The following is a 12,338-nucleotide window of genomic DNA, read 5'->3' as shown; positions in this document are numbered from 1 at the left end:
GGAGGAGGCAGCAGCAGCAGCAGGAAGGGGGGTGAACCGTGCAGCCAGCGTAGTAGTACGTTCTCATCGACCAAGCCAACCGAGAGTATACAGGGAAGCAGTCACGCTGAGGACAAGAAGATCGTGGACCAAGAGGAGAGAGAAGTTAATGAATGAGAGATCGGTGCAGGCAAACCTGGATAGACTGTACCAAATAGTGTATATATATACGCATATAGACTTATAGATAGATTTAGGAACACGGGTTAGCTGTGTTCCGAAGCCATACACGTGTGACTAACAAGAGAATGGTACGTTTATTCATTTTGAAATAGAAATTATCTGCTTGACAGTTTTTGTGCTAATGGATGTTTAACAGGACACGTGAGAAATTCTTCCGAGGGAGCGAGCGAGAGAGAGAGAGAGAGAGAGAGAGAAAGCGATAGACAGACTAGCAGGGCAAAGGAGAGGAAAAAGGGATTCGCGGGAGCCGAAGAGGGATGGTCCGTGTGTGTCAGAGGAGAAGGAGGAGCAGGAGGAGCAGGAGGGGGAGAGCCCGTCGATGCGAGTTGGAAATACGCGCCTCGATTCAGACCGTAACCTTCCAGGGCGGTGGGCTCAGCCGTCGCACCGGGTGGGTCGATAGATGCCGACGAGCGCCTCGCCTCCCCAGCCACCCACCGACGCCGTCGACGCTGCCGCCGACGCTTCACGCACCACACCCCCATCAGCCCCCAGTGAACTCGACTCTACCTTCCCAGTCCTGTTCCCTGTATTTTCTATTTATCTCTCTCTCTCTCTCTCTCCCTCTCTCCCTCTCTCTCTCTCTCCCTCTCTCTCTCTCTCTCTCTCTCTCTCTCTCTCTCTCTCTCTCTACACACACCCTGCTCTTGTAGCTACCGCATACACCGCGAATGCATATAGGCCAGCGCCCGGCCTACTATTACACGCTACAGTCTGGTATAGTATAGTAACGGCATACTGTATTTCACTTGGCTCAGACGCTTACCAGAACAAAAAAAAATTGCACCTCCGACTGTCTCTTCTGGGATAAACTTGGAGAGTAAAATAAAAAGAATTCGAAATTACTTCGAAACTTCGATGGTAACGCGGAGTGTTGGGAATATTAGTTATTGGACTTATAAGGATGACAATAACGTACGTGCATATGTCGTTCTTCGGGTCTGAACTGACCGTCTCAATGATCCCATCCAAAAATTTCTTTCCTCGACAGGACAATCTTTCCTGCCGATAAGAGCCACGCGAGTGTCAGAAGAAGTCCAGGATATAATGCTATCTGGTGACTACTGTACGCTGACTCGTAACTGATATCAGTCTCAACGGTTTCAATAGCTGTACCGAGAATCCCGAAATTCTGTACAAAGATGAATTTTCATGAAAATCAATAAATCTACGCGAAACTAAATGAGCCCTGTTCAATTAACCTAACCTCTTATGTCCCTTAATTAAATGACTCGTATATGTAAAATCTTATGACACATGCAGAACCTCGTTACCTGAATTACGCATACAAATATTTCTTATAGTATACTGAAAATAAAAATCAACAGCCAAATTATTATTGGCTACAGGGGGTTGACTATCAGTAACTATGTACATCAGAATTATCCCTATACCATAGTATCAACTATACCAAGCCGTATCCACAGGACTGGCAAATCGTTTCTGGAAGCAACCGAAATTAGATCGTCTGGCTTCGCGGCAGGACGTAAGTCAGACACGTGTGAAAGGAACACGCATCTTTCCGCCCACAGTAAATAGTCGGACGACGACGACAACCTGTCGGTATGGAAGAGTCTGTACCGCGGAAGTCAAAGTCGGGTACTAGGGAGACGTAGGACAAGTGGGATATGACTGAAAATATTTAACGGCAACGGCTGGACATCGATATGCCCACGGATAAGATTAGGTACAGTAGCCTAGGAAGATGCTGATCAAGATGGATTTAGTTTGGACGGATCGCGAACCTCCCGAAGACCTGCTGGAGTGGATGAGTAGCAAAAGGTGAGGACCAACAGGTGGGCACTCGAGACGGTGATCGTAACCTTAGTTGAGGTCGCTGCTTAATTGGTTGACTAGTGAACGATTAGATAGAAAAAAATATTATGATGAACAAACAAAAAATCTCATATATGGTCCATATATCCGGAAGATGCTGTGGCGAAATGAATCAATATTCGAAATTGAATTTTGAGTTAACTGTCAACGGGGTCGAGTGTACGATTTTTGTGTATCTCTTTGGTGTATACGTTACTTGCGTAATACGTTATGCGTCATTTAACGCAGCCAACGTGCTCAGTGTGCATCGATACGTTAATGGAGTCAAAGAAAGTTTGTACGGTACAGGTGAATTTTTTTCTCACCTTTCGATCGGTTTTTTGTTTTTTTCACGATTTTACATGGAAAGTACGAAAATTAACGTGGTATACCGTCGTTGCGTGCGAGGTGACGGGGAGTTGCGTAAAGACGGGAGTGAATTTTTTTTTTTTTTTTTTTTTACGTTTTTATCACGTCGCTGTGAAATTGTCTTAGCGACGTTATTGACACTGAGAATCTAACGAGGGGAACCTATTTTCCCGTGATACGGCCCTGCGATTATGCAATACCGCGAGGTTGGTGCTTCTCGTGTAATTTAACCAAAAAACAAAATTTATTCAAGGAATACATATATACGCTTGTGTGCATACTTGTAGAAGACGTAATCGCTGTATAGATAACATACAATGTGAAAGATATCGAATAATTAGTTCCATGTAGAGCATTGGTCGAACGTGCCAAATTGATTAAATAGTGTGAATCTGCTTTTTGGAGGAAAAAAAAAAAGAAAAAAAAATGTCAGTGCCATAACATGTGGGTTCGTCCTATCGACGATGATGATGCTTTAAGGAGGATTAAATTTTTATCACGAAATTCGTGCTTGCAATTTACGTAATTCCGTATGACACGTGCGACTCGATCGTTGTAAATCGAGAAGCAAGGACGTATGGGCGAGAAAGATCGAGAGGGAGTGTTTCGAGGTATCGACAATTTCGCATAATTTCATTCCATTTTATGCATAGCATCGAATTACGATATTAACTCATATTAATTGCCAGCATTAAGAATTACTCGTTGTATGGGACACCAAGAAACAATTTTGCATTTCGATATTTCTCTGCTGGTTTTTTTTCTTCTCTCTCTCTCTCTCTCTCTCTCTCTCTCTCCTTTTCTCCTGAATTCATAAGAAGCGACAACTCGTATAACGACTTCGCCGGTGAGGGTCGCATCAATTTTTGTACAATTGTCCACGAATTTGAAATTCAATCGCACGCGGTAAGGTGCTCGTGTATTTTTGCTGTTGTCACCCTTCCAAGGGAATACAAATTTCCATTTGATCTATATCTATATACGCGGGTACAAAATACAGGGGAGACACTCGCGAGCGGGTGAAAAATTCGTGAAATTTTGAAAATCCTCCGAATAAAAGGACCCGAATCCTTTAATGCGAGACACAAAATTTTAGCGAATTGCCATATTTATTTTCTCCTGACGAGGAGACTGGTGTCAGTTGTGTTTGGCAAATAATATGTTATCTCGAACTTTGATAAACGTAACTCGCTGCAGTCGCGACGAGATGATTACAATGTTAAATTCAAATGAAAATCAATTCATCAGCCACTGTGCCGTCGGGGAATGGATATAATGAAATATAATAATACGTATAACCATATATATATATATATATATATATATATATAATAAATCCAATAAATTATATTAGTTCAGTGACACGTGCAAAACTTTACCATATGCATACGTAATGTCTATGGGATTCGTTTGTTCGAATCACATTTATACCGCAGCGAATAACAGTTTCACGCGTCTGTTATTCCCACAGGAAATAAATAAATAATTGGACCATGCCAATAGGTACACATGTGTAACACGCGATGACAAAAGAAAGGCAATTAATACAACGCATTTATATTCTACCGTCCGTGATATTAATATTCCCATCGGTAATAAGACGCCGGTACAGTCAGTCAAGATGTAGAGTGCCGATGAAGTCCTTTCGAAGATTAAACAAAATTTAATTCAAAACTTAAAAGAATGAAGTATGACTCGTGTACTTGAAGGGGTTGAAATTAAAAGAAAAATTAGCAATCGTAAAATTGCGGTCCGGGTGTCCGTTGCGAACTGACGCAGAAGACAAGTAAAACTTATGAAGCAATGTAAATGCATTGGGTCAGATGTCCCAGTAAACAACTGACTACGTGGTTCGAAATAATCGGATGAAAAACTAGCCGCACCGAGTTTACTACTTTGCGATCGGTAATGATATAACGTGACGGCTAGAGAGAAATTAGAAAAAAATTGTCTTCGCTAAGTTAACGCGGGGACCCAGTCATTCGAGATCGCGGAGTAAACACGCCTACGTTATTACCTGAATTTGACATCGGTAAATTCGACGGAGTGCCGCGGTTGGCCGCCATGCTTCTTTTTATTAGAAGACGAACACGTAAGGTCATTCCGGGTAAACGGTTGATCCTTCCGGTAAAAACGATCGGCGTGATCAGTGATTTAGATTTTGAGGAAAAAAAAAAAAAAACGGCGTGGAGATCCAAATATTTATTTTTTCTCCCAGTGACAAATTCACGGCAGAATTGCCGTTTTGTTGTTGAAGATTAAACGGGGTAAAGTTGACAGTTTGAAATCGTGTCGTTCACGGTCTTCATGATTATGTAGAAATTTCAATGGTTGTTCCAGAAACACCGGTAGCCCCTTTCGGATTAATGAAATCGGGGCCGGATTCGATTCAGACTAGGGAAATACATTGTTACGCAACACTCGATTCTTGGTATTTTCCTTCAATGAAGAATACGAGACGTTCGGAAGAGCAAAAAAATACTTTTACGTTACTTCACAAATTTTAACAAGCATAACCAATGCGTCCAGTATCGCTTATTAGGAACGACGTGTATATATATCCGAGTCGTGTGGATTTCCAACGAAAAAAAGTGGAGGAGAAAAATTCCAAGTCACAGACACATCCCGAGAGTCTAATCGGACGCAGCTATAATCTTATCGCGAAAAAAAAAAGTTTGCCAAGTAATTTCTAAGAATACATAAAATCACTGGAATGCATCTTCGCATGTATTTATCCTGTGGCAATGAGACTAGATATTAAAATCGTATGCACGTTCGATAGAAATAAAACGGCAGATCTAGAAAAGATTAACGTATAACCTCACTAATATTGTTTATGTAAAAATACATAACAGTGTAGCAAACGCGTCCAAAAGAAACCCAGCAAGAATTTGAAATCGACCCGTGTCGACGACCGCGTGTCTTGTGTGTATATATATATATACGGCGGCGAAAGGACATGTACCTGAAAAGTACTTTGATTAAGATAAAGGAGTCTGACTAAAGTTTCAAATTAGAATACACAATTATCCATGTGTCATTCGACCGTAATAAATTTAAAGTACAGCATGGTAAAATCGTACGATTCCGTTTTTACTTTCTCGTAGGAGGTTAGTTTTAGACTTTCGTGGAAATACATGCAGGTTCTGTACAACGTGAATAATGTTCCCCAAGGCCACCGGTACCACGGAAACAAGGTATAGGATGACCGATGTTTCTCTGCAGCTTGGTAAACAGGCTGACCGCTTGTCGAGGAATCGTAGGCTACGAGTTGAAAAGAAAAAGAAAGGAGGACGACGAAGGTTTTTAAAGAGAGGAAAAAAGGAAAGAGAAGAGCAAGAAGAAGAAACGTGGCGGCAGGACAAACCATGTCAGGAACACAACGACGGGTCGACGTTGTACTTGCGCGAGAAAAATAAAGCGATATAAGAGAGAGAGAGAGAGAGAGAGTAGACGATTTTAAAAGATTATAAACGATTGTAGAGTCATCGGATCATTTGGTATGGGAAAGCATAAGAGGATCTGTCAGGTGCACGTTTCGCGTGTTACCGGCATTGCTTAACTGGTAACTGTTTTGAACCTCGGGTATGCTTGGTTACACTAGTGACTGTTGAGGATTGTGAGATTCTTGAAGGTATGAATGGAGGAACGCTCTGGAAATGGGAACGGAGAAACTGGATAACTTGATGACTTGAATTGGAGCAAGGGGAGGGCAAGTGTTTGGTAGGAAATAGGGTAGGAGGGTTTAGGTAGCAAGACCGAGTGAGGTGCATGGTGAGTGGGCGACGGAAGGGCAATGGTAGAGGAAGAGTAAAAGGGAGAAGAGAATGTGAGAGAGAAATGAAAAGAGGGCTCGTGAGTAGGTGTAGGAGTACGAGAGAAGGTGGAGGTGGAGGTGGAGGCGGAGGCGGCGGAGGAGGAGTTGGGGTGGCGTGAGTTTAAAGGTGCAGGGAGTGAGGATAGGGGGCAGATAGAAAGAGAGACAGATAAACTGAGAGAGAGAGAGAGAGAGAGAGAGAGAGAGAGAGAGAGAAGGGGGGGAGGAGATGATAAATTAGAGAGAAAGCACAGACGAGTAAAGAAGAAAGTGAGGAGAGTGAAATTGAGAAAAAAAAAAACATAATGGAGGAATATAATGAATGTACTTACCCAAAAGTAGGAGCTTGAGTTCCCGCCTAGCATCCCGCTTGTCCCTCCGAAGCTGCCGCTCGATCTCCTGGTTGATTCGCTTTTGTTCCTTAGCCTCTTCCGATAGGCAGCACGCCATGATTCAAGGCAGAATCCTCGGAGGGAGGAGGGACGTGGAGGATGAGGATGAGGATGAGGATGAGGGAGGATAACGAGTCGCCGTAGGGGATTGCCCGCTGCCAAACGCTTACTGCTAGCAGGCCCAGCACGGCGTGTCAGCGAATATTATCTTGCCACGATGAAGGTCCTCGTGCTTATTCTCGTTCCGTTGGAGTCCTGTCGACCGGCTCAGCGACAGCACACGCGGTTCGGCACTCCTGACAGAGGCCGATGCCAGCGACACATCAATCCACGAGCACGCACTACACACACCGCTCTTTCTTCTTCTTCGTCCTCGTGCCCGTTCCGTTCCGTTCCCGTTCTCGTAGCTCGCTCGGTCTCGGGTCGACGGAACGAAGTCCGTCGACGAAGGGACGAGGAGCCGAGCACCCGGTGCTGGTCCCTGGGCGGCCCTCGGGCTCGCGTACGTTCTCGCTAGGCTCGCTCGGCTCCCGGCGCCGTTGGGTGTGGTGAGCCACCGCAGCACTGCTTTCGTCGCACACTCTCTCTCTTGGCTGCTGGTGCTGCTGCTGCCGCCGCCGCCGCCGTCACAGTCCTCGTAGCCGCGGCTCTCGCGCACCCTAGTACCACGAGATACGAATACGAAAAACGTTTCTCGTTCCTCGTTCCTTTGCTGTTGCAGCGACCCACCGCCTCCTGGCCTCCTGTACTCGCGCCGCGCCCGAATGCTCCGCGCCTTTTATCAACCCGAGCCCCGAATCCTGTTAAACAAACCAGATTGGCGAAGCCCGACAGGAGCGACGGCGCGCACGTGTCCGCTAACGAGATTAAAATCGCGAAGGAGCGGCCGCCACCCGCCGGGAGGAGGCACGGAGAACGTAACGGCCGGCACCAGCGGCGTTTAGCTTTAGGTTAAACTGTCCAACCGTTCTGACGGTCCGTCGGCTGTCGGAGTCGAAGAGACCGCGCGCACTTCTTACTCTCTTTCTTTCTTTCTCTTCGACTGCCGTCTTCTCTCTACTCTTCTTGCTCGCTCACTCTCTTTATCGCTCTCTCTGTCTCTTCTCTTTCTTTCTCGCACTACCTTACTTTCTCACTCTCTCTCTCTCTCTCTCTCTCTCTCACTCTCACTCACTCACACTCTTTCCCTCTCTCTCTCTCTCTCTTTCTCTTTCGCTCTTCCGTTCTATCCCAAGTTCTCTCTCACGACGCGAACGCGCTTGAAGCTACTGCCTACTAAACTGCTCTGACCTGTTCGGTCTATCCCATCCATCGGGCGATTATGCCATGTAAGCGTCCTTTCTTTCCTTCCTTCACCGTTCACGCGAAACGCGACTCACTCGCGAGCGAAAATCCACCTTGATCGCGCTCCACGGTGCTGCTCCACGGTAACCGCCTATCGCAAGATGGCGTCCGTCGCTACTCGGCGGCCGGCTCTAATCTCGCTCGCATCGGCATTGCACCCTCCGATCCCTCTTTGGCCCTCCACCCGCAAGATACACTCTTTCCTCCCAACACCTCCGCACTCACCGACCTCACGATCTATCTCTATCGCACCAAAGAACTGTCTTCCACTGTTCGCTCGTCTTCTCTCTCACTCTTAGGTGTTACTTTGCGACTTGGCATGACGCTGCGCAGCGCCACTTCCCGTCACGCGTTCAACTTGCTCGCACGCAACGGCCAATGCCCGCGAAATTTTACCCTTGAATTCTTCAACCGGCTTATCAATGATGTTACGTTACGTTCTGTTCAGCTCTTCATGAAAAGCTAAAGTTCTAGCAGTGCTTCGATTGGGGGCTATGTCTTTTGTGTAATATGCAATACAATGTGGCTTTGCAGACCGTTTAACTCATGGGCTTTATGCATTCGCACCTTATGCCCGGTTTCGAAGTACTGTTAGATTGGTATTACTGAATGCGTCATGGAAACTCGTATTAAGGCAACACTGTGTTGGAAACTCGCCGGAATTGCGCATGCGCATTAAGTGAGTGATATGACTTGTGTACTAGCGTAGAATTTTCAAATTTTAGAATAATTCTTAGTTGTCTTTATCATCCGTCATTTTTGACAGATCATTTTCAATGTTGATGATCCATATTATGATGATATACTAGGTAATATCACTTCCAGTGTCACCTTTTTATTTCCAATTATTTAAGTATTGCGCAATATTACGCTGTAGTTGCTGTTGGCATGATATTCTGCAATTGCGTTAATTTTCGTATGTCGTATTGTCAGGACGTTTATAGATTTAAAGTGGAAGATTTAAAAAAATCTATCAGTGTAGTGGAGCAACGTATATCTTTAAAGTTTTGTGCCATATTAAATTACTCTGGAGGAGTTGCGCATGACATGTTGGTGAAATCTGTTAGCCGTAATGCATTAAATAAAAGAACTGTACAACGATGGCTCGAAATGTACAAACAGGGTAGAATCACAGCTCAAGATGAGCCACGAGCACCTCGACCAATATCATCAACTAGGTTAGAAGCGAAAGACAAAATCAAAGAAGCACTAAGTCAATCACGCAGAGTGAGTGTTAATAATCTTCCCACCCAACTGAATATTCCTCATTCGACTGTCCATAGAGTACTGACCGAGGATTTAGGTCTGGTCAATAAACTAGCAGTATGGGTACCACATAGTTTGAACACAGATCAGAAGGGATTTCGATATAAAACTGCACGTAGTCACTTGACGTGGTACCACCGTAAGGAAAATATACTTTATAGGTTCATATGCATAGAAGAATCTTGGGTCGAGTTTTATACTCCTCACCAACCACATCAGTCACGATCTTGGGTAGAATCAAACACTTCAGCTGAACCTTTACCACGCGCAGAGCTACATGATCGAAAGATACGACTGATAGTGGCTATGGATATAAGAGGGATTGCTTTTTGGAGAACTTATGATGAAAATATAACTATGACTGGAGAGCGTTATAAGTCATTTTTGGAAGAGAACATCGCTATCTGGGCACTGCAGCATGATGTATCGAATCCTATAATTTTACATGATAATACCAGACCATATAAATCAAAAATAGTTCAGCAGCTAATTGAAGATAAAGCATGGATAGAGATCATTCAGCCGCCATATTCCCCGGATATGAATCCATGCGATTTCAATTGTTTCGGCCACGTGAAGAGGAAATTGTCAGGTACTCGATGCAGCAGCTTAAAGGAGTTAGATATTAAACTGAACAACATTATTTGTGAATTAAATGGAAGTGGTACTTTGAATGGTGTTCAAGATTGCCAGCAGTCTGGGAGCGCATAATCAATAATGAGGGAGACTACTAATTATTATAACAAGGTTTGATTATACAGTGATTCGTTGTTGCAAAATCATAAAATATAAAAAAATATGACAACAGAAGTGGGATAACCCGGTAGCTTTATTCCTTCGAATTTATCGTATAACTTATACTTATCCATACGTCTTGTATTATAATTTTCATATGTCTGCCAATTATGCAATATTGTTTATGATTTCTCGGAAATGAAGTTTATTACCTTTTTCATACTGAAATATGTTTAATTGTATTCTATAAAAAAAAAAGTTAAATGTACCGCGTACACTGTCGTGTAAAACATGAAACAAAATACTATAATATAAAATGCAGGTTATGGCGTCTACTCTCTTCATTTCCTATAAATGAAATTTTAGCAAAACTTCTTGCATACTATTCATACGACCAATAAAGTCTTGCTGTATCCAGATTAGAATGAATTGTCAATCTTTCGATGACGCAGCAAAAATCCTATTGATAATCCTCATGTAACTACGCATTGACATTCGTGTAAAAGAAGCTTTGTCGGAAGCAGCCGGTATAAACGTGATTCCCAATATGTCCATATGGATAAACAGAGCCCTTGGCATCGTTTTTAAGAGGATTTAGATTTCGACGTATGGCTTCTACGTACCGTCCATAATTTCACATTGTGTCCCAGAGCAATGGGGAATTCTCCGTTTCGAACATTAAAGACCCTCAAGTTTCCCTCATTTCTTCTCGACACGGTTAACTTTGCATTTCTGACAGAATTCTTGAGTCTCTTCCAATCGGTCACACAGTAGATGATCCGCAGCTGTACGTTAAGTAGAATAATAATTTTTCAATATGACATTGGACAAATAAAAATTATTTCTTTCCTATCACCTGCTTCATCCTGACACAGATTATCCCCTATTATTTTAAATAAATTGCCTGTATGCTTGTCGTATTCCGTGTCGTTATAAAATTCAGCAACTTTTTGAAAATTATTTCTAAGCGCTGCCAACCGTCTGAAATAACCAAATCTCCATGTATCCCATGCAAGTGGATGTTTACGATTGAAAAGATCATACATTCTAACGATCCTTGGCAATTCTCCATCGAGAGTCCTTCTACTTTGCTGATACTCGTGCAAAATGGTCTCGTACTGTCGTTGCAACTTTTCCAACTGCGGTACACTCAGCTTGGTATTGTCTAATAAGTTTTTCAAATTTCTCGCAGCCACGGAGAAGTCCTCTTTTCTCATTCTATACTCGTCCATGACTGCTTGCAACTGCTTCGACACGGTTATGCTTCTCGTACAATTCTCTACAACCTCTTTCAAAAGAAGTAGTCTGGTCTCCTTCCGAATCTCAGCCTGAACAAGGAAATTACAAGAAAAAATAATCAAACTCATTCCCAATGACAAATACCCTTTCCAGTATTGATACTCTACCTGTTGCATCTGCATTGTCAAACCATTACCAGTGGAATTTGAGTAATTAGTTGAAACCGAATATGGAAGTATTAATTGATGACTTAAATCAACAACGCGATAAGCTGCCGTGTGTGACACTTGTAAAGATCGCACGTGCTGTATCAATGCTTCCAATGCTGTGGTGGCCAAGTCCAAATGTTGAATAAGTGCGGATTGTCTGTCAGCAGCCATTGCTTCTTCAACTTGTGTCCCAACCAATTGTAACTCCAAACTCTCCCTCATTCCTTGAAGACCGATTCGGACACCGTTGAGTTTCTGTTTGTGATAACAATATTCTTTATAACTGTCCTATACGTTTGTTCTCATAATAATAAATTGCAATAACGTTGCCTTGGTATCAGTGGTCGAATGAATTTTCGATGACCTTTTCCTCCGCCGATTCTGACACACGCAGCAGCCGATTTGTGAATCCAATTGGGACACGTGCGGCTGTGAGATTGTGAGTAAAGGTGACGTCGATCGTGACCTTTGAACCGATGAGGACTCTCCTTCGGATGTTGGTGGCAAATGGGTTGCATGATGCCTCCGTAGAATTGGTTCGCTCCATCGTGAGCAGCAGCATCTTCGATCGAGGAAACGGGACATGCCTTGTGAGATTGGACCTAAGGTCAAGTCTTGGGAGAATTATTATTGACCTTTTTTTTTTAACACAATTAATCCTTAACTCACTGTTGCCATTTGATGACGTTTAAATTATTTTCAAGAATATTTAGGATGCATTCATAGGTATCCAGACGGTTAACTGATGACTGTCATCCTGTCAGTCAGTAATACGTGACGCTTACAAACCACTAACTATTTATTGTTATCGAAAATCAAATTGAGACAGACGATTAAAATGATAGGCGCATAATAATTATCGTTACAATGTTATTTTATGTTAAGGTTATGAAGGTATGACTTATGGCTCGAGTCGAGTAAAATTAAACA

General features: G+C 43.2%; 3 protein-coding genes across 9 annotated transcripts in view; 1 reads left to right on the top strand and 2 right to left on the bottom strand.

Moving 5' to 3' along the window:
* Positions 1–8,160, bottom strand: part of LOC107272253 (guanine nucleotide-binding protein G(q) subunit alpha) — a 20,971-nt gene extending 12,811 nt beyond the window's left edge. For 2 of the 6 annotated variants that reach the window (XM_015749241.2, XM_015749244.2), the window contains exon 1: positions 6,556–8,159. In XM_015749241.2, the coding sequence (XP_015604727.1) occupies positions 6,556–6,673 (118 nt within the window). In that variant the 5' untranslated portion in view covers positions 6,674–8,159. Of the gene's footprint in view, positions 1–6,555 lie in introns of all 6 variants that reach the window. The other 4 variants (XM_015749245.2, XM_025089590.1, XM_015749243.2 and 1 more) reach the window with 4 other exon arrangements.
* Positions 6,982–12,217, bottom strand: LOC107272252. 2 transcript variants are annotated; one of them, XM_025089589.1, is made up of 6 exons: positions 12,078–12,217; positions 11,739–12,010; positions 11,367–11,663; positions 10,817–11,288; positions 8,185–10,745; positions 6,982–7,415 (listed from the first exon to the last, which is right to left on the bottom strand). In XM_025089589.1, exons 2-5 carry the CDS (start codon positions 11,991–11,993, stop codon positions 10,660–10,662), a joined length of 1,110 nt encoding a protein of 369 aa, XP_024945357.1. In that variant the 5' UTR covers positions 11,994–12,010; positions 12,078–12,217; the 3' UTR covers positions 6,982–7,415; positions 8,185–10,659. The 2 variants fall into 2 exon arrangements, with proteins under 2 accessions (XP_024945357.1, XP_015604724.1); XM_015749238.2 differs by lacking the exon at positions 12,078–12,217 and having other exon boundaries at positions 10,817–10,941; positions 11,005–11,288; positions 11,739–12,047.
* LOC107272254 (histone-lysine N-methyltransferase SETMAR-like) lies at positions 8,835–9,953 on the top strand. The gene is made up of 2 exons (XM_015749246.2): positions 8,835–9,137; positions 9,243–9,953. Exons 1-2 carry the CDS (start codon positions 8,848–8,850, stop codon positions 9,934–9,936), a joined length of 984 nt encoding a protein of 327 aa, XP_015604732.1. The 5' UTR covers positions 8,835–8,847; the 3' UTR covers positions 9,937–9,953.
* Positions 12,218–12,338: the final 121 nt, after the last annotated feature.

The sequence above is a fragment of the Cephus cinctus genome, unplaced genomic scaffold (assembly GCF_000341935.2).
Source record: "Cephus cinctus unplaced genomic scaffold, Ccin1 Ccin1_scaffold1146, whole genome shotgun sequence".
In the NCBI taxonomy this organism is placed as follows: Eukaryota; Metazoa; Arthropoda; class Insecta; order Hymenoptera; family Cephidae; genus Cephus; species Cephus cinctus.
The sequence above is the reverse complement of the archived record's forward strand: the minus strand, read 5'-3'. Positions and strand labels throughout refer to the sequence as shown.